This window comes from Elgaria multicarinata, chromosome 11 (assembly GCF_023053635.1).
Source record: "Elgaria multicarinata webbii isolate HBS135686 ecotype San Diego chromosome 11, rElgMul1.1.pri, whole genome shotgun sequence".
Classification (NCBI taxonomy): domain Eukaryota; kingdom Metazoa; phylum Chordata; class Lepidosauria; order Squamata; family Anguidae; genus Elgaria; species Elgaria multicarinata.
The window spans coordinates 39254919-39280724 of record NC_086181.1 but is presented as its reverse complement, the minus strand read 5'-3'; the positions used below and the strand labels follow the sequence as shown (position 1 = coordinate 39280724).

At 44.0% G+C, this 25806-nt stretch overlaps 2 protein-coding genes across 2 annotated transcripts; both read right to left on the bottom strand.

The window, feature by feature from the left end:
* Positions 1-329: 329 nt before the first annotated feature.
* On the bottom strand, positions 330-9105 carry LOC134405829 (vomeronasal type-2 receptor 26-like). Its single transcript, XM_063137082.1, has 4 exons — positions 8287-9105; positions 6137-6364; positions 5319-5445; positions 330-1231 (listed from the first exon to the last, which is right to left on the bottom strand). Exons 1-4 carry the CDS (start codon positions 9103-9105, stop codon positions 330-332), a joined length of 2076 nt encoding a protein of 691 aa, XP_062993152.1.
* Positions 9106-13763: 4658 nt separating this feature from the next.
* On the bottom strand, positions 13764-25441 carry LOC134405828 (vomeronasal type-2 receptor 26-like). The gene is made up of 6 exons (XM_063137081.1): positions 25154-25441; positions 22746-23627; positions 20598-20825; positions 19904-20030; positions 18084-18981; positions 13764-14112 (listed from the first exon to the last, which is right to left on the bottom strand). Exons 1-6 carry the CDS (start codon positions 25439-25441, stop codon positions 13764-13766), a joined length of 2772 nt encoding a protein of 923 aa, XP_062993151.1.
* Between the last annotated feature and the right edge of the window lie 365 nt (positions 25442-25806).

Genomic DNA, 25806 nt, shown 5'->3' with positions numbered 1-25806 from the left:
TACTTGTGTTTTTCCCAATATTGCATATATAACAATCTTGCCACCGTTGTCATATATTGGAATAACAATCCTTTCTCTTTTAATTGACCATCCATCAGTCCAAGCAAAAACATTTCTGGATTCATTTCTACATTTACTTTTAATTTTTTTTGCATTAATGCATGTATTTTGACCCAGTATGCCTTTGCCCTTTTCCAAGACCACCACATGTGGTAAAATGTTCCTTCTTGCTCTTCACACTTCCAGCAGTCCCCCAAATCCCCTTTTCGATGCAACTGTTAAAGATACAGGAGCCCTGTCCTTCTTTTCATATGGTCACCCTAAATTATTTACATCTTTCTTTGCATTATTTGCCCTCTGTTGTTTAACTCAGGTCTCACCACAATAATATAGCATTTGGGGAAAAAGATGCAGATGAGTAACCCAGCACCGGAGGCCAATATGGAGAAGATCTCCACAGCCACCATGTACTTTCCTCTTGCACTGAGGTAGGTTGGAATAAAAGATACCCAAACACTGCAAAAGACCAACATGCTGAAGGTGATGAATTTGGCTTCATTAAAACTGTCAGGCAACTTCCTGGCCAGGAAGGCCACAGTGAAGCTGACAATGGCCAGGAGACCCATGTATCCCAAAACACAATAGAACATGAGGACAGAACCTTCATTACATAGCAGTACAATTTCTTCCATCATTGAGGTCATGTCTATATCTGGGAATGGAGGAAACATTGCCAGCCACAGAGAAGAGATTCCTGCTTGAATATTGGAGCAGGAGAAGACAATGGAATACCCCAATCCTTTCCCAACCCACTTCCTCATCCGTGATCCTGGTTTGGTAGCCATGAAGGCCAAAACCACAGACACAGTTTTTGCCAAGATGGTTGAGAGCGACACAGAGAAGACGATGCCAAAAGCAGTTTGTCGAAGAAGGCAGGTGACCTTCTTAGGCTTTCCAATGAACAGGAAGGAACAGAGGAAACACAAGAGGAGGGAGATGAGGAGAATGTAGGTGAGGCTTCGATTGTTTGCTTTGACAATGGCACTATCCCTCTTCCTAATGAAAATGCCAAGCACCAGAGCTGTGATCAGAGACAATAGAAGTCCTGAAGAAATGGAAATGATGGCTAATGTTTCTTCAAAAGCTAGGAAATTCGGAATCTTAGGAATGCATCCGTCCTGGAATTTGTTTGGATAGTGACCTTCTGGACAACTGACACAAGTTTCCATGTCTGAAATTTTTTTTAAAAAAGTATGTCAATTTAAAAAGCAACAAAACTATTGTCATGACTACACATTGCCTCCCCCAGAGTCTTATATTTTTCTCCATGGTCGTTTTCAAAAATTTCTTATTAGATGCATCAAAAGAAATGCCATTGATGAGTTCTGGTATTCCCTCCATGAATGCACAAACAAAAATGCCCTAGCCTTAAAAGAATTTGACTTATAATGGCTATAATGTGTTAATATAAAAGCCTATAATTAAGCACTGGGATTTTCTGGCTGACATACTGTACTTGGTTTTGGAACCCAACCCGTCTTTGTTTATAATAATTGTGACTGAAGGTGGGGGTCGTAGATGCAATCCAGTGTCCTTGCAAACTTCTGTATGTTGGAATGACCACCAGGAAGATAAAAAGGAGAGTTTGTGAGCACAAAAGCTGTATTAGAAATTGTAGACTGCATGCCCCCATAGTGAGACATTTTATTGAACTGGGACACTCTGAGAAGGATGTGAAATTCTGGGCTTTGGAGAAGCTAGTTGGATCTGGAAAACAACTGGAAAACAGATTGAAAAAGAGCAAACTATTCTGACTCTTTATGCTCAAAACATCATTGTCAAATGTAGAATGAAATAGGTCTCGTGCTTTGTAATAGAGACAAAGGTATTTTTTTACATTGTTATGTAGTATCTGGTCTTACTTAATTGTTCATCTTGGTTTTAACCATATGTGTCAAATTGGTTTCTGTACCATTGGTGCCTTAGAAGTGGTTATGTTGTATCTACAGCTGTGAGATATCTCTTTAAAGTTTCTCTCTGTACTTTGAAAGTACAGCTGGTGTTAATGATTATTACTAGGCTGACTGGCCATATAAACTGAGTTTCCTTTGATACTCCTTATCCTATGGTTTACTGAAGTTGAGACATGACTGGATTGAAATGTTTTACTGTAAGTCATTTTTACTTGTTTATCTATATGTGTGTACACACTAAATTAGTAATGTTATGACCAGAATTTTTATTTTGTATTTCAGTCTCTATACTGATAAATTAACTTGAGGAAGATATAAAGCAATCAGCCGCATTTGATAATTTTTTCCTGTGCACACAAGCGTAGGTATTTGTAAATATCATTTCTTGTATATACAATAAATAAAGAAATGGCTCCCTAAGGCACTAATGGATACTGTTTGTATTTCCATATCTTTCCATGCCAGATGTTTGGCCACTGAAGAAGACTTCCTGGTCAAAATGTGTCTGGCCCCTTGAAAGAGAGCACTTTTTTTTGAAAAAGAAATTCATTGGATGTAAAATTTGGAACCACGAGTACTCCTATGTAAAAATACTGTTATTTTAAATTTATCTGTTTTGTATTAAATATTGTACATTTCATTCCCTCCATGAATGACATATGGTGTTCTGGTGGTCTTTGTCTTCATCCTTCTCTTAAAATCATGAATTCTATGTAACACAATGGCCATTCTGCCATGCCCAGCTTAGCCTGGGTGTGGGGAGGGGTTTGTGGGCGGGGGAGAGCCGAGACGTGCCCACCTGGTATTGGTTGGGTGCTGGTATGGTGTGACTCTCCCTCCCTGCCCCCTCTTTGCTGCCCAGCTCCCTCCCTCCCTGAAGACAGTATGGGCTTGCTGGTTCCTGAGGAGGATTTTTTACTCCTGTACTAAATTGTGCTGGTTTTTTTGCTGTGAGACAGCTTGGGTGTATTAATTAGGTTAATCTGTTATTTAATTTGGTCACATTCGCTACTTGGCGTTAGGTATGGGCATCTGAAGTAGGAATGGTGAGCATTCACATGGCACTGTTCTCAGGGACTGGTACAATCTGAGGCTCCTAGCTTTCAGCCCCATGACCTACCTGGGAGAAAAGACTTACCTTTGGGGCCAACCGTACTCACCCACTCTGAGCCAGGCAGCCGGAGGTAGGGTGTGACAAAGGAAGGTCCCCCTACCCCACAAGGGGCAGGCCCAGGGGAAGGCACTCTTCAAATACTTAAAAGGTTGTCACACAGAGGAGGGCCAGGATCTCTTCTCGATCCTCCCAGAGTGCAAGACACAGAATAACAGGCTCAAGTTAAAGGAAGCCAGATTCTAGCTGGACATCAGGAAAAACTTCCTGACTGTTAGAGCAGTATGACAATGGAATCAGTTACCTAGGGAGGTTGTGGTCTCTCCCACACTAGAGTCATTCAAGAGGCAGCTGGACAACCATCTGTCAGGGAAACTTTAGGGTGGATTCCTGCATTGAGCAGGGGGTTGGACTCGATGGCCTTGTAGGCCCCTTCCAACTCTGCTATTCTATGATTCTAAGGCGAAAGGTAAAGCGCCTCCTCTAGGGCCAGAAATGGCTTGCCCAACTTCAGGGGCCTGGCAACAGGCCATACTGGTTGCCCGGTAGGTTTTCACCCCCTTTGCAGATCATTTAATAAATGTGGCCCTGTTTAAATCCAGCTGTTGTTGTCTCGTCTCATTATTTATCAACCTACGCACCACAATAATTACAGCACTAGTCCATAAACATGTGTCCAACAGTGATTTTGATGATACATGGCTATCTCTCTACAAGCAATCTCTTTCCTATAGAAAAAAATCATTTTTGTTCCATCCCATCCTAGCAATTCACCTTTCCTTTAAGCTCTTTTATCTTATGTTGGCTAATAGTTCATACATACCCAGTTTTACATCCATACAAGTCACATGATGTATGGAATGTACTCTGCTTTAAAAGTCTCTGAGTATTTCCCTTTAATAAATATGATGAAACAAACCTCTGAAATTAACAGCAGTAGTTGCTGAATGGAGAATGTAGCTACTTCTCCTACATAGTTGGATGCTGGGGAGTGATGAGAGGACTGGACGGTGAAGGGTGACATGAGCTGGAAGGAGAGAAGAATGTCAAAGCAGCTTAAAATTAGGGCTGTGCTCCACTCTGATTCAGATCCCTGAATCGGGAGCGAAGCGACCCGATCCGCCTGTGCTAAGTGCGGATTCGAATCGGGTCGGGGGAGCTGCGGATTGAGGTGAAGTAGTTCGCCTCAATCCGGAGCTCTGGATGCAGGTAAAGTGGGGGAGAGGGGGGCTTACCTGGTGCTGCAGTCTGTGTGATGATGGCAGCAGAGCCAGGTTAGGGGGCAGGGGAGAGGGGGGCTTACCTGCCCCTTTTGTGGTCCGGCGACGGCTTCAACTGAGGCCCAGGCCTCAAGCCAGAAGCAGGCTGCGGCCTCTTCTGGCTTGAGGCCTGGGCCTCAGTTGAAGCCAGTGCTGGACCGCGACGGAGACACCTAAGTGTGGGGGAGGGGGCTTATCTGGCTCTGCTGCTGCAGTCTGTGCAGCGATGGCAGCAGAGCCAGGTAAGGGGGCAGGGGGGCATACCTGGCAGCGGTGGCACAATCCATATGGCGATGGTGGCAGAGCCAGGTAAGGGGGCTGAGGGGAGGGGGGCTTACCTGGTGCCGCCGCTGTCCATGCAGCGCTGGTGGCACCAGGTAAGTGTGGGAAGGGGGTCTTTCCTGGCTCCACCACCACCGTGTTCTGTGTGGTGGCGGACGGTTGAGCCAGGTAAGTGGGGAAGGGGACTTATTTGCCCCCATTTTGTCCCCCCTTCCCCACTTACCTGCCTTCGCTGTGCACCGTGGAGGCAAGTAATTGGGGAAGGGGAGCAAAATGGGGGCTGAATCTTGATCCGGCCCTCCGGATCTCACTCCATGGAGCGGGTTGGGGGAGGGTTGGATCGACCCAAAGCGGTTCAGGCCCGATCCAGAGTTCCGGATCAGGCCGTGAAGTGGTTCAGAGGGGTCCATGGACACCCCTACTTAAAATCAAAGAATTATGTGGGAAACTGGTTTCTTTTTTAATTTTTTTGCGTTTGTATTTCTTGTGTTTTTGAATGTTTTCTCTTCAAGACGGCCAAAAGCAAATACCAATAAAATTATATCTATCAAGTTACTGTACTAACAGTAAGAATATACAATGCCATAGTTTTTCAAAACTCTCCAGAATGTTATTGACTACAGATCCTGCAGGAGAATTTATTTTTTAAAATAAAATATGTCTTTTACAAAGCTTAACATAACATAATAATACCCTTCTGGTTTGAGAACATCCCATCTGGACATGAAGTACAATCATGGCAACAAAATTTCACTCCCTCCTTCTTTTTCTTGCTGTAACCTGGATGGCAGGGGTCATTGCAAAGAGAAAGTGGTGGCACCTGTCCAAAAACATGGCAAGAACTTAGTATTAAGAGCATGTTTGGGAAGACCAACTTATATCAGTGGTTCTATTAGTAAATAGCAAGGTGAAAAACATGGAATATTGGTTATGTAAGTGCACAGATGACATGTTCAGTGGGAGGAATACTCGTTCTAAATATTATAAGACTCCAGAACATTTGTAGTCTAGAACCTGATGTACAAAGCCTCATACAAACTCTAGTCAACTAGACTTTCCTTAATTAGCACTATCACTTGTATAATGAACTTAGCATTCAAAGTAAGGCCAGTAACTAGACATGTGTCTCAGATTGTACAAGAACGTGATGGAGGATACACTTATTTATGCTCTGTTAAGTAGTGTTCCATGCTAGTCTGAAATCTCCTCTCTGGATATTGCCTTTTCATGATCATTGCTTGTCTCCACTGTAAACCGCCCAGAGAGCTTCAGCTAAGGGGCGGAATATAAATGTAATAAACAAACAAATAAATATACCCACCATTGATTTATTAATTTTCTTCTTTTTAGACACCCTATTTAAAAACACAACAGAGAATTCCAGTGAACTTCAGACTTAATATGCTTCTTCTGAAGAAATGCTTCCCTTGTTATCTTTACATATATTGCCCTTCATATTTCATTGGATAGCAATCAATATTAACATCTGAGTGAAATTATTATTTCCCAACCTGAGTCAAATTTATCTGCCAGTTGATTTTGTCCTCAGTAACGGTCAATACATTGCCTGGAGAAGCATGAGGATCCAGCCTTCCCACTTTGACCCTGGTATAGGAGTTATTTGGGAAAGTGATCAAGTTTGTAACATCAAATCCGCCTTCTAATTCCCCCTGTTCATTAAACATAATTTCACCTTCGGCGCTGTTGTTGAAGCAGATCCTTCGAATCAACGAGTGGAGCTAGGTGGAGAGAGAAAGAGAGTATACTATATTTGGAGTAACTGTGTTGATGAATTGAGATTGTTTTCCTCTACAACAAAAAACATTTGGAATGCAATCCTTTTACATTTCAGAGAATCATAGAATAGTAGAGATGGAAGGGGCCTATAAGACCATCAAATCCAATGCTCTGCTCAATGAAGGAGTTCACCTTAAAGCATAGCTGACAGATGGCTGTCCAGCTGCATCGTGAATGTTTCTAATGTGGGGGAGCCCACTACCTCCCTAGGTAAATAGATCGTATTCTGTGTTTTATACATCACGTATGGGGAAACCAAAGCAAATCACAAAAAGTATGTCATCATCATTTGATGTTGAGTAAACCTGCAAATGAAATAGTTTAGAACCTTATTTCCCTTCCACATTATGGTTGTATGGCAGCAAAAGTTTTCAATGGAAGGAAGAAATTAAAGAAGATGAGCTAGACAAGAGGTGGGTGTTCAGGTTCTATAGAAATTGAGTGCTCAAGAGAATACTGAGTGCTGCAGGTTATACCATTGTATAGTTCTGAGGTTATAGCATAAAGTATAAAATATTGGTTATTTCCTTTAAAGCCCTTCATGTTTTGGTTATAAGTTACCTGCGGGATTGCCTTCTCCCATACAATCCAACCCACACACTCAGGTCCTCTGGGAAGAATTTACTTCAGTCAGCAAAAACTAGGCTCACAACCTTTACCCAGAGGACCTTCTCTTCTGCTGCTCCCAGACTGTGGAATGGCCTACAGGAAGAGATTCATCAACTTAACAGTCTTTTGGAATTTAAGAAAGCCATTAAGACTGAACTCTTCCGGCAGGCCTACCCAGGCTCTTTCTACAACTTAGGGCTTTGCTAGACCTGCCGGGATAAGCCGGAAGGGAGGCAGGGCCAAGGTGTGCTAACATTAGCGCGTGCTGCCTCAGCTTCCAGACGCCGGACGCGCAGGGACGATGCAAGCCCTGCAGCGTCCGCCATTTTTTTTTTTAGTTTAAAGGGGCCACTTGCGGCCCAAAGACTCTGGAGAAGGTAAGGTTTTTTTTTAGTTAACCCCCCCATCCGTCCTCCCTCGCCATCTCCTGTTCATCGCCCCCGCCCTCCCTCGCCATCTCCTATTCGTCGCCCTCCGTCCCCCCTCGCCATCTCCTGTTCGTCGCCCCTGCCCTCCCTTGCCATCTCCTGTTCGTCGCCCCCCACCCTCCCTCGCCATCTCCTGTTTGTCACCCCCCGCTCTCCCTCGCCATCTCCTGTTCGTCGCCCCCCGCCCTCCCTCGCCATCTCCTGTTCGTCGCCCTCCGCCCTCCCTCCCCCATCTCCCACCCCCTGGATCACCCCCCCCAGCACGATGGGCACAGCGCTCGTATGAGCGCTGTGCCAGGTCCGTGGCTTTTCGCGGCTACTAAGCGAGTAGCCGCAAAAAGCCACGGACCTTCCTAGATGTTTCTCAGCCCCGGCCTGAGGCTGGGGCTGTGAAAAAGGCACGCCATAAGCGACTTCGCTTATGGTGCGTTAGAGGAGGCCTCAGTGCGGCCTGGCGCCGGATTCCCCTGTGTGTCATCTGGACGCACAGCAGGGAAACCGGCCCACAAAGCGTGCTAAGGCCTCGTCTAGCAAGGCCCTTAGAGTTATCCTAGGAAAATGGGGGGATCATCCCTGCCTGATCCCGGTATCCCGTGTGGCGTTTGGTTGCACAGGGATGATCCCAGGACAATCCTGGGATAAATGGCTGGTGTAGACATGCCCCCAGTTGAATTTTAAGCTGCCTTTTAATAATGATTTAGTTTTATGTGTTTTAATCAGTTTTATGTACTTTATGGTGTTTTGTATTTGGTGTTGTTCCTCGCCTTGATCCAGAGGGAGAGGTGAGTAAGAATTAAAGTTGTTGTTGTTTTTGTTGTTGTTGTTACCTGCCAGGGTCCAATATTCTGAGGTTCCAGCTTCCTCCCTCCCTCCATTGGTCTGTTGTTGGACAGAGATATGTCAGTGGTGTGTAAGGCATGTGCCACAGCATAGACAGCATTGTAGATATTGTAGCTGTGCCCCGTCATGCTCATTTCAAAGAAAGGTGAAGTGAGGCTTTGCAGCGATTCCTGCCCAGTACATGCTTCATTGTTTTCCCTCGTTGGATCAGAATTTGGCATTTCACACTCAAAAGCTTGCTCCCAGACATCTGTGATAAAACCATCTGCTCTTGCCCCAGAAGGTTTGAGAAGCTGAAGAAATTTTTGGAAACCGGGTACCTCTTTGGAATGAATTGTGAAGGAAATTGCACCATGGAACATTTGCATATCAAAAGCCTTTTGAATGATATGTAAGGTGAAATCAATTTGTGCTGTTGTAATCCACACTCTTCTTGAAGAGGTTGTCCCTTTATACTCATGGTCTGTTATAGGAAAAAGCGTTATTATCAATCTAATAGTAACCAACCACAGAACAGTTATACTTTCTCCATATATAAGAACTGCTGTGGCTTTTTTCTCTATGAAAATCGGAAGATGACTCAGTGCAATATTGAGCGAGTCAGCCACGTCAAAGAACTGCCAATTTGCATGGAGTCTTTCTGTGAATTCTGAACAGATTCCATTCTGAGAAAACATTGACTCCATGGTCTGCAAGAAACGTTCTCCAGCTTCATTATCTGTAGTAATGAGCCCAACCCATTTCCACCCAAAATGCTGAAGCAGTTCGACAATTCCTTGGTACTGAAGGGCTTCATTGGGGACCATGCGGTAAAAGGAAGGGAAACGGGATTCATCACTCACTGCTGTTTCAAATGAGCCATATGAAAACTAAAGAAAGAAGAAATGTAAGAGAGAGAGGGGGGGAAGGGTGTGAGAAGTGAGAAGTTAGTGAAGGGAATGCAGAAAACCAGGAAGCAATAGAAGGGGGTAAGAAAATTAAGAGTCTGGAGAAGTGTGTGAGAAATAGAAAAATGAACATTCAGATATGGGAAAGGGGGAGGAAACTGAGAATTCATAAAAGCCCGCCAAATATGCATAAGGCACCCCCAAAATGTCAATAGTGCCAGTGGACCAGGGAATGCTTGCATATCTCTGTGATATTTATCACAGCCTAAATATGAAAAACTTTAAAATCATTCAGTTTACCAGGTAGTTTTAATCTTGCCATCACCTTCCTGTTTTTTCTCTCTTTAAGGAAAAGTAATTCTGGTCTTCTCCACATTGGCCTTATATCCTGTGATCAAGCATGGTTACTCATGGACATTTGGAGGACCGTTCCACAATATGGTCAACCTGCAGGGCTCTTCCTGTGCTTTAGGACCTTCATCCCAGCTTTGTAAAGCTTCTAGTAAGTGAGATTCAGCTCTAGGAAGTGCTAAGAAGCACTTAACTGGCTGGTTGTACGTCCATACTTGCCCTACACCATAGCACCATCTGGTGGCTGTAAAATGAAACTTATAGAACTTGCGAAAAAGAAAACCCTGAAAAAACTGCTATGTAAAGCGACTGTTCATAATTTGGCAAAGAATGCAGAAGCAGAAGTTCAACTAAATTATGCAAATTAGGGTAGATGCATTCAAGAGAGCAGGGCTGTATAAAATCCAGGATTTTTATTATGGTAACGCTCTTCTCTCTAGGGATTCATGCAGAACCCATCTGAAGGCCTTCAATATTACATGGTTGGAGTGGTGCCAGGTGGAATGGCATCAACCCTCTTACACAGTTGGAACTTTTAATCAAGTCCACTACAGGCACTAACAGGTTTGGTGTCTCAACTATATTCCATCCTTCTTAGTTTAAAGTAGGGGTGTGCACGGACCCCCCGCTCCGCTTCACTTGCAGATCCGCCATTTTCCGGATCGGGCCGCTCCGCCCCGCCCCCGCTCCACCCACTTCTGCTCCGCTCCGCCCGGAGCTCCGGATCCGGATCCGGAGCTCCGTTTCCGGATCCGGAGCTCCGTTTCCCCCCCCCCATAGGCTTGCATTGAAAGCTAAAAAATTATACAACTTTTTTTCTGTTCAAGTTAGAAACCTCATGTTTGGCACCATGACACCTCATGGGGATATACACACGCACGCCAAGTTTCAAAGCAATCCCATCATCCCCTGATTTTTGGCGAATTTTTCAAAATCGGGCACCCCACACACAACATCCCTGCGAGGTGTGTTAAAAAACACGGGGAAAAGCCCATTCAGATGAAGAAAGAGAAGTTTCCCAGAATCCCAAGTTACCTGTTTTGCCTATGCCCTCCTCCAACTTTGGGATCATCATGACCGGGAGCTGACTCTGCCCCTCAGCCCTTTGAAAAAGGTATTTTTCCCGCCGATTTTTTAAAAACTTCTAGCCCACGACCCGTACGATGCAGAAAGTTGAGAGTGGTCTCAAAATGACCCCCATCCACGACTCTCTGTGCACAAGAATTTTCAGAATGATAGCTTAAACCCCCCCCAGTTATCCCCGATTCTTTCCCTCAATGCAATCCTATGGGCAAAAAGCCGAAAACGCAGTTTGAGCCGCGCGGTTGACCCGATTTTCACAAAAATATAGCCCGCGACCCGTACGATGCAGAAAGTTGAGAGTGGTCTCAAAATGACCCCCATCCACGACTCTCTGTGCACAAGAATTTTCAGAATGATAGCTTAAACCGCCCCCCAGTTATCCCCGATTCTTTCCCTCAATGCAATCCTATGGGCGAAAAGCCGAAAACGCAGTTTGAGCCGCGCGGTTGACCCGATTTTCACAAAAATATAGCCCGCGACCCGTACGATGCAGAAAGTTGAGAGTGGTCTCAAAATGACCCCCATCCACGACTCTCTGTGCACAAGAATTTTCAGAATGATAGCTTAACCCCCCCCCCAGTTATCCCCGATTCTTTCCCTCAATGCAATCCTATGGGCGAAAAGCCGAAAACGCAGTTTGAGCCGCGCGGTTGACCCGATTTTCACAAAAATATAGCCCGCGACCCGTACGATGCAGAAAGTTGAGAGTGGTCTCAAAATGACCCCCATCCACGACTCTCTGTGCACAAGAATTTTCAGAATGATAGCTTAAACACCCCCCCAGTTATCCCCGATTCTTTCCCTCAATGCAATCCTATGGACGAAAAGCCGAAAACGCAGTTTGAGCCGCGCGGTTGACCCGATTTTCACAAAAATATAGCCCGCGACCCGTACGATGCAGAAAGTTGAGAGTGGTCTCAAAATGACCCCCATCCATGACTCTCTGTGCACAAGAATTTTCAGAATGATAGCTTAAACCCCCCCCCAGTTATCCCCGATTCTTTCCCTCAATGCAATCCTATGGGCGAAAAGCCGAAAACGCAGTTTGAGCCGCGCGGTTGACCCGATTTTCACAAAAATATAGCCCGTGACCCGTACGATGCAGAGAGGTGAGAGTGGTCTCAAAATGACCCCCATCCACGACTCTCTGTGCACAAGAATTTTCAGAATGATAGCTTCAAAAACAACGTAGTTATGCGCGATTATTTGCCGCAATGCAATCCTATGGCGAAATGTTTTCAAGATGGCGACCGGAGCGCTCCGCCTGAACTCGGAGCTCCGAAAAATGGCCGCTTCTCTTCGCCTTGCTTCTAGGGGGTCCGCGGTCCGCTCCTACTCCGCCTCTGGGTAAGGCGGAGCAGGCCAATCCGCTACTGCTTCTACGCTCCTAATCGGAGTGGAGCACATCCCTAGTTTAAAGATGGGAAGTTCTGAAGGTCTAAAGAAAATATGGGAGTTGAACTGGTCCATCAAGGTAGGGGATACAGATTGTTCAAATTTGCTGAGCAAATTCCCATTCAAATCAGTTTCAATGTCAACAAAGGAAACAATGTTAAAGATTTTGCAAAAATGTTATTTAACTCCAGTAAGGGTGGCACGATTTAATAAATCTAATTCACAATACTGTTGGAGGGGATGTGGAGAGGTAGGCTCTTTTCAGCATAAGTGGTGGCATGGTGATAAAATAAAAGTTTTTTGGGGACTTAATTTTTAAAGAAATTGAAAAGATAATGGGGCAAAAATTCTAAGAGATATAGAAAAAAGAAAAGTTTTCAATTGAGCTTTAAAAACAGTAATTGAGCTCGTGTTCCGCAAATACTCTGTTAGAGAATTCCAGCCATGAGGGGTAGAGAGAGAAAATGAACAAAGCCGAGCAAGAGAAGTAGAGACCCTTGGGCAGGTAAGAAACGATGCATTTGATGAGCGAAGCGGACGAGCGGGGAAATAATGTGAGATGAGAGAAGAAAGAGAGGAAGGAGCTAGATTGTGAGAAGCTTTGAAAGTCAACCGGAGAAACTTAGAGGGATTCTACACGTCATACTGAGGGCGCTTGCATGCGCCCCCAGTGCTCCCCCAAAGCGATCGTGTAGCTTGCCTGTTCGAAGAGACGAGGAAGAGGCGGAGCAGGAGGCGGCTGGGGAATCCGGCCATGTCCTTGCCGCCGCCCACCTCCCCGCCGGCCTCCTGCTGCCGGCGAAAGAGCCAGCCGGGTCGGAGAGCTTCTTCCGCTCTCCGCCTCGCCTTCTTCCGCCGAGCTCTCCGACCCGGCTGGCGAGAAGGTAGGTGGGCGGTCGGATTCCCCAGCTTCCTCCTGCTCCGCCTCTTCCTCGTCTCTTCGAACAGGCAAGCTACATGATCACTTTGGGGGCGCACTGGGGGTGCATGCAAGCGCCCTCAGTACGACGTGTAGAATCCCCCTTATATTGGATTCTGTGGTGAATTGGAAGCCAATGAAGAGATTTCAGAAATGGAGTAACATGATCAGAGCAATGAGCCAAGAAGATGATCTTAGCAGCAGAGTGATGACTAGAAACCAACGAACTGATGTGAGAAGAAGGAAGGCCAGTCAGAGGTTTCAATAGTCCAGCCGAGAAATAACCAATGCATGAACAAGAGTCTTGGCAGAAGAGACAGACAAAAACAATCTGATCCTGACAATATTATATGACAGGATTTAGCTCCTGCCTCAATATGAGGCGTAAAGGAGGGTGAGGAGTCAAATATAAAACCAAGACTATGAGTTTATTAAATTACCAGAATTAGCATTGTTAGGAGTATTTCAGGAGGAGAATAAAAAAGTTGAATCTAAACAATTGATAGGATTTCTTTTAGTTGCTGCCAGATTGGTTATAGTCAGCTATTGGAAAGATTTGGTTGGCGCTACGCTAACAAATTGGTACAGTAAGGTTTGGCATGTAGCCTCAGTGGAGAAACTGACAAATAAATTAAGATTAGTAAGAGGAACAAGATTCAAAGATACATTTAATCAAGATTGGTATGGTTTCATAGTATACACAACATTGTCGGAATGGGAGAATAAAATATATCAGGGTTTGTAACTTGATTCCCTCTAGAAATTTTGGACTACAACTCCTATCAGCTCAAGACAAAATGGCCAGATGGTCAGGCATTATGGGAGTAGGCTACATTGGCTGCTGTATGAAGAAGGGTGTGGGAAAGACCACATCCCGAGATCCTACCTGTGGAATCTTGTAAAGACCCAAGACATGTGCCATGCTTGAAGAGATATCAGCACTCAGTCCACCAATGACTCCTATAAGATTTTCGTGGAAGCCACATTTGTAGTTGGGCATCATCTTCTGTGATTTGAAGAGTAGATCCAGGCTGGCACGGTAGGTCATCATTGCATCATGAAAGCTCTCATAGATCTGGAATCCGAGAGTGACATTGGGCAAGATCTCAGGATTCTCATTGATCTCATTAATGGCAAACACCAAGGCCAAGATGTGCTGGTAGAACTTTGTCAACACGCTGCAAATAAAGGGACTTTCTGTAGTTTGACAGGAGAATTGTGCTGTGAATTTAGTCACTGACTGCAAGGACAGGACACAATCTAGCAAAGATAGTCATGACCAAGCGAAGAAGAAGATTAGAAAAAGGGTGGAAGATGGGAAGGTTGGCAGGAAGGAACAGGCAGGTTTGTGGGTGGGGATCAGAATAAGGAGAAGGACACCATGGTGGAGACAGAGGGCGCTTAGAAGTAGGAAGGAGAAGAGGCAAAAGAGGCATGGAGGAGTGGGCTCTTTTGTTCCCTTTCTCTGCTCTGCGTTTTCTAGTGTTGTCTCTCCACGTGGTGGGGCTTTTGGCTTTTCTTCCAAACACCAGCACAGACGTATACGCTAACAGAGGAAGACTCAACCAGAATAGACTAGGAAGCCCCACAACACGTCCCACCTCTCTGTGCACCATAATCCAGGACATATAATGATCAGGAGCAGCACACACTCTAACACATACTAGAGGTGCCTGGAGAAGGACTTTCTGCTCACAAGATTTAATCTTTTAGGAGGGAAATCTCTGTCTGTCTGTCTGTCTCCCTGTCTCCCTGTCTCCCTTCTATGTCTCACCCTTTCCTGGAGGACAATCACTCCCATGCAGTGTAATAAACCTTAAAGAAAAGTTTTCCTCTACACTAACCATTCTTTTACTAAGCTTAATTGCCATTTGGAAGAGACATTTTGAGGAATCACAGCACATCAGTCATATGCGAAATGGCCAAATATTTTGTCATGTTATAAATCAGGTTCCTACATTCCATTCTTTTGTCACATACTACTACTACTAATATGACACCTTTATTTAAATGATGAAAGCAATTTGCAGTCACAGAAACATGAAATATTTTTCTTAATTTAACTTAAACTTAAACTATAATCAAACCTGACTTTATGGGATTCCTTACAATTGGAAGTTAATTGTTTCCTCAGAAGGGTGCCTGTTGAACCCAATGTAAGGGAATATGTAATGAACATGAGATGCAATCCCACCAATGAGGAATTCACCCGCTTGGTACCATTCATGTGGAATGTGAAGAGGATTATTTCCAGAGCACTTCAGAGTTTGCACTTCAATTGCCATGTGTAGGAGCACCATCACAGTTGTCATCAACATCAAAATCTGGCTGGCAAACATCCATCTTGTCCCTCCCATGTTCCTCTTTGGAATAATCTCTTCCACCAGCCATTCAAACAAGCTGGGTTTAGATGGCTGCTAGTTCTGCCCATACACTCCTTAAGGTTAGAAATTACCCTTAATTATCCCCAAGTGTTGCAGTGTCCATTGAAAGTCACTGCCTTGAAGCCTGACCCATACGAAGAAGGGGAAGTGTTCAGAGTGAGAGTTTCCTGGCTGACTCTAGCCCCTAGTCTATGGTGTGAATGACATGGTAGAGTTTTTTAAAAACCCATTTAAGACTTGAATGTTAAATATCTTTCTCTACTGCCTTCTTAAAAACACTGGAGATGTAACCTGGGGAATTAATTACAGTAACTCCAATAATTACAGAGAGAATAATAACTTTGGACTCTGTGTGGTATCTCCATTATCACTACTGGTGAAACAAATAAGTTTGTCAAATATTGCAATAATTTTCTGCTGCTCTGCAGTGGAACAACAACACTGTGGGGTAACTTCAGATTGACCCACAGCGAGCTCTAGTGCTGGATTTACCCCACTCTTTAAGTTTTCCCAGTGATGTAGGTGTACAGATTGACAGTATGGTGACTGAACTTGAAAGCTGAGTAGATACATATCAAAACCCAGCTGTGTACATAAGAATATAAGAAGTGTCATGCTGGATCAGACCAAGGGTCCATCTAGTTCAGCACTCTGTTCACACAATGGCCAACCAGCCATTAACCAGTGACCAACAAAGCAGGACATGGTGCAACAGCACCCTCCCACCTATGTTCCCCAGCAACTGGTGCATACAGGCTTACTGCCTTGAATACTGGAGATAGCACACAACCATCAGGGCTAGTAGCCATTGATAGACTTCACCTCCAGGAATTTATCCAACCCATTTTTAAAGCCATCCAAGTTGGTGGCACTACATCTTGTGGTAGTGAGTTCTATAATTTAACTATGCACTGTGTGAAGAAGTACTTCCTTTTATTTGCCTTGGATCTCCTACCAGTAAGCTTCATTGGATGACCCCAGGTTCTAGTATTTTGAGAGAGGGAGAAAAACGTATTCCTATCCACATTCTCCATACCATGCATAATTTTGTACACCTCTATCATATCTCCCCTTAGCCCTCTTTTTCCAAGCTAAACAATCCCAGTTGATGTAACCTTCCCTCATAGTGGAGATGCTTCAGCCCCTTAAATCATTTGTTGCCCTTTTCCGCACTTTTTCCAGCTCTATAATATCTTTTTTTAGGTGTGGTGACCCAGAACTGTACTAAGTGTGATCGCACCATCTATTTGTATAACAGCAGTGTGACACTGGCCATTTTATTCTCAATTCCTTTTCTTATAATGCCTAACATGGAGTTGGCCTTCTTTACAGCGGCCACACACTGGGTGGACATTTTCATTGAGCTGTCCACCACAATCCCAAGATCTTTTTCTGTTCAGTCACTGCCATCTCAGATCCCATTATGTTATACTTGAAGTTGGTTTTTTTGCCCCAACATGCATCACCTTACACTTGGGCCATAGATAGACCTAAGGTTTATCCCAGGGTTGTTCTGGGGTCAAACCTGCTAATCTAAGTTCCACACAGGGCATCCATCGCTCAGGCATGGATGAACCTGGGATGATCCTGGGATAAACCTTAGGTCTAGCTATGGCCTTGCTTACATTGAACCTCATCTGCCATTTGGATGCCCTCTCTCCCATCTTGGAGAGATCCCTTTGGAGCTCTTCACTTTCCCTTTGTGTTTTAACAACCTTAACTAATTTGTTGTTGTTGGCAAAGTTGGCCACTTCACTGCTCACTCCTAATTCCAGATCATTTATGAATAAGTTGAAAAGAATTGTTCCCAATACCAATCACTGTGATACACATATCAACATGGCAGCTGTAGCATTTTTCAACTTCTCCAGAAGCAAATTTTTCCCAGCTCTCTCTTGCACAGCTGGTGAAGAACATTTTGCTACCCGAAGCAAACGAAATAATGGAGCCTCCCCATTTTGTGTAAATAGGATTATTGGATTTGCAGATGAATCCTATTTTGTCATCAGAATTGGGATCCCCCACCCCCGGAGGACAGCAGGATAGCTCAGGCCTCCCTTCAAGCATCTTCTCCCTAAGGGAGTTGTTTCACTTTGCCTAATGGCAGGGTTGGCCTTGTCCCCTTGCTGCAGTCATCTCATCAGACTGATATGGTAACCGATCCAACCTACCCTTTTACATATCTTTCTGCACAGCTAGTCTTGGCTTGGTACCATTTCCCATGCCCATCCACTGTCCTTACTTGGATAGCCATCACTGTAGCATAACTGTCATCCTTTCAGTCATTTCCCTTTGTATAGAGCTTCTTTTGCATTATGCCAATGTTGTACTCTTGTATATTTGGTAAAATGTCCCTGTTTCTGGGCCTGCTCTACCACATCAATTGCAACCTGTCCTGTGGCAGAAGCAAAGGAAGGGGCCACCTAAAGAAAGTTTTTTGAGAAGTACTCCAGTTCCCACAAATATCCACTGCTCCAGAGAGGCTGATTCCTCAAACATAGAAAACAGGTTGTGATGTTTATTAAATAAAGATGTCACAAAGCAATCATCATAACCGCATTCAAAAAATTGTATTATCATAAATTTAGAAGAGAATAAATAGCCACATGGAGTGGTTAATTATTATTTATTAATATTTGTATCCACAAGGAAAAAGATTGAATTGGTAAATTTAGAAAGGCTTTTCAGTCACAATTCATTTACACCATTTTATGTTCTTGTAGGTGGTAAGAAAGATTAATGAAAGGATGAATGCTGTTATTTACATCTTTCTTCGCATTAGCTGCTCTCTGTTGTTCAACTCAGGTCTCACCACAATTATGTAGCATTTGGGGAAAAAGATGCAGCTGAGTAACCCAGCACTAGAGGCCAAGATGGAGAAGATCTCCACAGCCACCATGTACTTTCCTCTTGTACTGAGGTAAGTTGGAACAAAGGACACCCACACACTGCAAAAAACTAACATGCTGAAGGTGATGAACTTGGCTTCATTAAAACTATCAGGCAACTTCCTGGCCACGAAGGCCACAGTGAAGCTGACAGTGGCCAGGAGACCCATGTAGCCCAAAACACAACAGAACATGAGGATGGACCCTTCATTACATAGTAGTACAATTTCTTCTGTCATTGAGGTCATGTCAACATCTGGGAATGGAGGAGACATTGCCAGCCACAGAGCACAAATGCTGGATTGAATACTTGAGCAGGAGAGGACAATGGCATATGCCAATTTTTTCCCCACCCACTTCCTCATCCATGATCCTGGTTTTGTAGCCATGAATGCCAAAACCACAGACACAGTTTTTGCCAAGATGGTTGAGAGCGACACAGAGAAGACAATGCCAAAAGCAGTTTGTCGAAGAAGGCAGGTCCCCTTCTTAGGCTTTCCGAAGAACAGGAAGGAACAGAGGAAACACAAGAGGAGGGAAATGAGGAGAATGTAGGTGAGGCTTCGATTGTTTGCTTTGACCATGGCAGTGTCCCGTTGCCTAATGAAGATGCCAAGCACCAGAGCTGTGATCAGAGACAATAGAAGTCCTGAAGAAATGGAAATGATGGCTAACGTTTCTTCAAAAGCTAGGAAATTTGGAATCTTAGGAATGCATCTGTCCTGGAATTTGTTTGGATAGTGACCCTCTGGACAATTGACACAAGTTTCCATGTCTGAAAATAAACAAACATATGTCAATTTAATAAGAAACAAAACTATCGTCATTACTGCATTGCCTTAACCACAGCGATTTTGATGAGAAATACCAACCTGTCCCCAAACAATCCCTTTCATATAGAAGCAATCTTTTTTGTCTCGTCCTATTCTAGCAATTCACCTTCTTTCAAGTTCGTTCACGCTATGTGAGCTAATAGTTCACTTTTATATTCATACCAGTTATGTGATATATGGAATGTATTTCCCTTTACTAAATATGATTAAACCAGCCTCTGAAATTAACAGGAGTATGTGCTGAATGGAGAATGTATGTACTTGCCCCACATTTTGGGAGGTTGGGGAGGGATTTTGTTCCTGACTTGTAGCTACGAGCCAGAACTCTTTGATTAGAAGCAGTTCAGACGAACGCTCAAAAAGGAAAAAGGCTCCAGAAAATATTTAACATATAAGAATAACGTTTCCAGCGTCAGCTCCTGAGGAAGGATTATTTTTAATCTGAAACGTTGAGCATTCTGGACACAGACAAGAATTATTAAAGATTTTAATCACTTTTATCGGTACCAGAGCTAGTCTCTCAATCCGCACCTTCATGGAAAGGATAAGAAGAATAGACAGTGAAGGGTTTCATTAGCTGGAAGGGGCAGACACAATTGAAGTAGCTAAAATCACAGAATTATGTGGGATGCTGTTTTTGTTTATTATTGCTAAAATTTATTACTTGTGTTTCGCAAGGTCTTTTCTTCAAGATAATCAAGTGGAAATGGAAATAAAATAATGTTAATGTATAAACAGTAAAAAGAAAATAAAGACATCGTTTTTGAAAATGCTCAAGGTAGTAATTGACTACAGACCCTGCAGAAAAGTTTGTTTCATGAAATAAGATGTATCTTTTACAAAGCTCAACATAATCTGTCCTACCCTGTTCTTTTGAGAACATCCCATCTGGACATGGAGCACAATCATAGCAGCAAAATTTCACCCCCTCTTTCTTTTTCTTGCTGTAACCAGGTTGGCAGTTGTCATTACAGAGAGAAAGAGGTGGCACCTGTACAGAAAAATCACAAGAGCTTAGTATGACGAACATGTTTGGCCAACAATCTCATATCCATTGATCTACTAATAAACAGCAAGGTGAAAGAACATTGGATGTGTAAGTACACAGATGTCACATTCAGTGGAAGGAATCCTTGTTGTACATTACATGTAGTCTAGAAGATTAGAAATTTGATGTAGTAAGCATGATACAAAATCTAGAGGATTAGATTTTCCTTAATTTTCCTTATTAAAGCTTTGCATTCAAGCTTAGCATTCAAAGTCAGGACATTTGTCACAGAGATCGTACAAGAAAGTGTTAGGCAGTGTTCCATTGTAGTCTGAAATGTCCTTTCTGGATATTGCCTTTTCATTACCATGGCTTGTCTCCACTGGAAGACCCATCATCCACTTATTAAATTACTCTTTTTTAAACACACAGCAAAGAATTCCAGTGAGCTTCAAATATAATTATGCCTTGTGTGAAGAAATGCTTCCCTTGTTATCTTTACATATATTGCCATTCTTGTTTCATTGGATAGAAATCAATATTAATATTGGAGTGATATTATTTTCCAACCTGAGTCATGGTTCTGTGCCAGTTGATTTTGTCTTTAGCTATGGTCAATACTTCCCCTGGAGGAGCGTGAGGATCCAGCCTTCCCACTTTCACCCTGATATAGGAGTTATTTGGGAAAGTGATCAGGTTTGTCACATCAAATCTACCTGCTACTTTCCCACGTTCATTAAACATAATTTCATCTCCAGCGCTGTTGTTGAATGAGATCCTTTGAATCAAGGAGTGGAGCTAGGTGGAGAGAGAAAGAGAGTTAGTGAAAGTATACTACGGGCGTTGCTAGATGAGGCCTTAGCGTGCTTTGAGACCCGGTTTCCCTGCTGTGCGTCCAGATGACGCACAGGGGTATCCGGGCCCAGGCCGCACTGAGGCCTCCTCTAACGCGCCATAAGCGAAGTCGCTTATGGCATGCCTTTTTCTCACGCCATAAGTCTAGGAAGGTCCTTGGCTTTTTGTGGCTACTCGCTTACTCACGAGTAGCCGCAAAAAGCCATGGACTTGGCACAGCGCTCATACGAGTGCTGTGCCCATCACGCCAGGGGGGGTTGATCCCGGGGGGGAGATGGGGGAGGGAAAGCTGGACCGGCAGGAGAGGGGGGGGGCAGAGGGCGACACACGGGAGACGGCGAGGGGATGGCGGAGGGCGACATACGGGAGACGGCGAGGGGGGACGGAGGGCGACACACGGGAGACGGCGAGGGGGGGCGGAGGGCGATACACGGGAGACGGCGAGGGGATGGCGGAGGGCGACACACGGGAGATGGCGAGGGGATGGCGGAGGGTGATGACGGGGATGGCGAGGGGATGGCAGAGGGCGACGACAGCGACGGCGACGGAGGGCGGATGGGGGAGCTTAAGTAAATAAAACCCTTACCTTCTCCAGCGGCTTCGGGCCCCACGTGGCCCCTTTAAAACAAAACAAAAAAAATGGCCGACGCTGCAGGGCTTCCGTCGTCCCTGCGCGTCGGCTGTCTAGGAGGCTGGGTGGCATGCGTTAAAGTTAGTGCGCTGTAGCCCCGCCTCCAGGCCGGCTCAGCAAGTCCCTACGTTTGGATTAACTGTGCTGATGAATTGAGATTATTTTCCTCTACAACAGAAACCATTTGAGGAAGATCCCTTTTACATTAGAGAGAATAGTAGAGATGGATGGGGCATATAAGGCCATCAAATCAAACACCTTGCTCAGTGAAGGAGTTCACCTTTAAGCATAGCTGACAGATGGCTGTCCAGTTGCATCTTGAATATCTCTAGTGAGGGAGAGCCCACTACCTCCCTAGAAAAATAGATAGTATTCTGTGTTTTACACACCACTTATGGGGAAACCAACGCAAATCACAAAAAGTGTGTCATCATCAATTGGTGTTGAGAAAACTTGCAAATGAAATCGTGGAAGGGAGATAAGGTTCTAAACGTTATGGTTGTATGGCAGCAAAAGTTTTCAATGGAAGGAAGAAAATAAAGAAACTGAGCCAGACAAGGGGTGGGTGTTCAGGTTCTATAGAAATTGAGTGCTCAATAGCATCCTGAGTGCTGCAGGTTACACCATTGTATAGTTGTGAGGTTATAGTATAAAGTATACATTACCTTTAAAGCCCTGCCTGTTTTGGGTTCAAGTTACCCATGGGATTGCTTTCTCTCGTACAATCTACCACACACACTTAGGTCCTCTGGGAAGAATTTACTTCAGTCAGCAGAAACTAGGCTCACAACTGTTACCCAGAGGGCCTTCTCTTCTGCTGCTCCCAGATTGCGGAATGGCCTGCAGGGAGAGATTCATCAACTTAACAGTGTTCCAGAATTTTAGAAAGCCATAAAGACTGAACTCTTCCGGCAGGCCTACCCAGGCCCTTTCTACACCTAAGAGTTTTCCTAGGAAAATGGAAGGATCGTCCCTGCCTGATCCTGGTATCCCTTATGTGGCAATGGATGCACAGGAATGATCCCAGGACGATCCTGGGATAAATGGCTGGTGTAGACATGCCCCCAGTTGAATTTTAAGGTGCCTTTTAAGAACGTATTAGTTGTATGTGTTTTTAATCAGTTTTATGTACTTTATGGTGTTTTGTATTTGGTGTTGTTCCTTGCCTTGATCCAGAGGGAGAGGTGGGTAAGAAATATTATTATTATTATTATTATTATTATTATTATTACCTGCCAGGATCCAATATTCTGAGGTTCCTGCTTCATCCCTCCCTCCATTGGTCTGTGGTTGGACAGAGATATGTATGTGGTGTGTAAGGCATGTGCCACAGCATAGACAGCATTGTAGATATTGTAACTGTGCCCCGTCATGCTCATTTCAAAGAAAGGTGAAGTGAGGCTTTGCAGCGATTCCTGCCCAGTACATGTTTCATTGTTTTCTCTTCTTGCATCAGAATTTGGTATTTCACACTCAAAAGCTTGCTCCCAGAAATCTTTGATAAAACCATCTGCTTTTGACCCAGAAGGTGTGATAATTTGAAGAAAATTTTGGAAGCCTGGAACCTCTTTGGAATGAATTGTGAAGGAAATTGCACCATGGAACATTTGCATATCAAAAGCCTTTTGAAGGCTATGTAAGGTGAAATCAATTTGGGCTATAGTAATCCACACTCTTCTTGAAGAGGTTGTCCCTTCATACTCATGCTCTGTTATAGGAAAAACTGTTATTATCAGTATAATAGCAGCCAACCATAGAATGGTTGTACTTTCTCCATATATAATAACTGCAGTGGCTTTTGTCTCCATGAAAATGGGAAGATGACTCATTGCAACATTGAGCATGTCAGCCACATCAAAGAACTGCCAATTTGCTCGGAATTTTTCTGTGAATTCTGAACATATTCCATTCTGAGAAAACATTGGTTCTATGGTCTGCAAGAAGTATTCTCCACCTACATCATCCAGCGTAATGAGCCCGACCCATTTCCACTCAAAATGCTGAAGCAGTTCAACAATTCCCTGGTACTGAAGGGCTTCATTGGGGACCATGCGGTAAAAGGACGGGAAATGGGATTCATCACTCACTGCTGTTTCAAATGAGCCATAAGAAATCTAAAGGAACAATGAAAGAAACATATAAGAAAGAAAGGGATAAAGAGAGAGAGAGAGAGGGGGGGGAGGGAGAAGAAAGAAAAAAAGAAAGGATTTGGAATCAGACTTCTTTATTCATGAGAGTCTTATGAGCACACCCCAAAGCAACATACATAGGGCATGTCTACACCATAGGGTGTAGAGGGAGGGAGGGTTAGGTCGCAGACTTACCAGCTTTGGCGATCCACTCCCTAGCATCTTGATGGCTGTGCGACATCCTGGAAGGAGGTTGCAGCCGCCATTTTTTTCTGAAGAGGGAGAAGCAGCGCAATTGTGCTCCTCCACAAAAAAGGTAAAAAACCAACCCCCTGAATCCACTCCCCACCCCACCCCAATTGGCACAGACTGTCCCCGTCGAGCTCCGTGCCCACTTTATGGTTCCCGCTACACATAGGTATGATGGGAGGACCCAGGAGCAGTGACCACATGGCCCACGCTTTGCGGGATGGTCCCAGGACTGCAGAAAAAATCAGGTTTTGTGCGGTAACCCTATGTCCCGGGGAAAGTCCTTGGTCATCTGAGGTTGTCCCCGGAATCCGCTATACATCTTTTATATGCACAGGAATGACCCTAGGACTACCCCAAGATATTGAACTGGTGTAGACATATGGATCTTATTATCATCTTCCTGTTTTCTCTCTGTTTTAGGGTGGAAAATGGTCTTCTCCACATGGGACTTATATCCTGCAATCAAGATTGGTTACTCACAGATGTTTGCAGGTCCTTTATTCAATGAGGTCAACCTCCAAGGCACTTCCCATGCTTAAGGACCTTTACCCCAGCTTTGTAAAGCTTTGGGAAAGTGTGGTTTATCTTTAGGAAGTGCTAGGAAGGACTTGACTGGCTGGGTGTACTTCCGTAATTGCCCTATACCATATTGCCCTCTAGTGGCTGTAAAACAAAACCTATAGAACTTGCCAAAAATAAAACCCTGAAAAAACAGCCATGTAAAGGAACAAATCTCAATTTAGCAAAGAATCCAGAAGCAGAAGAAGGAAAGGAAACAAGCAAAACTCAATCGGGGCATAAGAAAAGAGATGCTATCAATTCTGAATGGGCAAACTTAGTACTACATTATGGTACCATAGTGCCATCTAGTCGCTGTAAAATGAAACATATAGAACTTGCCCAAAAAGAAAATCCTGAAAAAACATCCTGTATCAGCTCATGTAACAAATCCTAATTTGGTCAAGAATCCAGAAGCACAACTCCAAGTAAGAAAACAAGAAAACTCAATTGGATAGTAAGAAAAGTGACGCTATCAATTCTGAATGGCCAAACTCAGTACTACACTATAATCTATCCTAAAGGCAAACGTCTCTAATGTTTATATCAAGATGAGGTAACTTGGTTCCCTCTAGAAATTTTGGACTACAACTCCCATCAGCTCAAGACAGAATGTCCAGATGGCCAGGCATTATTGGAGTAGGCTACATTGGCTGCTGTGTGAAGAAGGGTGTAGGAAAGACCACATCCCGAGATCCTACCTGTGGAATCTTGTAAAGACCCAATACATGTGCCATGCTTGAAGAGATATCAAGACTCAGTCCACCAATGACTCCTATAAGATTTTTGTGGAAGCCACATTTGTAGTTGGGCACCATCTTCTGTGATTTGAAGAGTAGATCCAGGCTGGTACGGTAGGTCATCATTCCATCAAATAAGCTGTCATAGATCTGGAACCCGAGAGTGACATTGGGCAAGATCTCGGGATTCTCATTGATCTCGTTAATTGCAAACACCAAGGCCAAGATGTACTGGTAGAACTTTGTCATCACACTGAAAAAAAAAAGTGTCTTTCTGTAGTTTGACAGGAGAATTCTGTTGTGAATTTAGTCACTGACTGCAAGGATAGGACAGAGTCTAGCAAAAGTCAGTCATGACCAAGTCCCCAAGGAAACAGGGGAAATGTGAACCGCTCAAAGAGCTTAGGCTATTGGGTGGTATAAAAATGTAATAAAATAAATAAATAAATAAATAAATATATGTCATGGCTTACAGTTCCTGGACTGTAGTGCCAGCAGGAGCATTGCTAGGCATCCAAGAGATTCAGGACCCAAGAGATTAAGCAGGATATAACACTAGAAAGTGGTATGAAAGTGGTATATGGTATGTGTCATGTGCCCCAACAGTTGTCAGC

Bases quoted from the DNA above. Each gene is read 5' to 3' on its own strand.
- LOC134405829 (XM_063137082.1), bottom strand. From the start codon at position 9,105: ATGGTCCCCAATGAAGCCCTTCAGTACCAAGGAATTGTCGAACTGCTT. The intron at 5,446-6,136 runs GTTGGGAAATAA...GTTTTTGGACAG, and splicing joins GGCAGATAAATTTGACTCAG to GTGCCACCACTTTCTCTTTG. The intron at 1,232-5,318 runs GTATTATTATGT...AAAAAATTTCAG, and splicing joins GATGTTCTCAAACCAGAAGG to ACATGGAAACTTGTGTCAGT.
- LOC134405828 (XM_063137081.1), bottom strand. From the start codon at position 25,441: ATGACAAAGTTCTACCAGTACATCTTGGCCTTGGTGTTTGCAATTAAC. The intron at 18,982-19,903 runs GTAGGACAGATT...GTTTATTTTCAG, and splicing joins GATGTTCTCAAAAGAACAGG to ACATGGAAACTTGTGTCAAT. The intron at 14,113-18,083 runs GTAAATAACAGC...CTTTATTTGCAG, and splicing joins CAGCTAATGCGAAGAAAGAT to CGTGTTGACAAAGTTCTACC.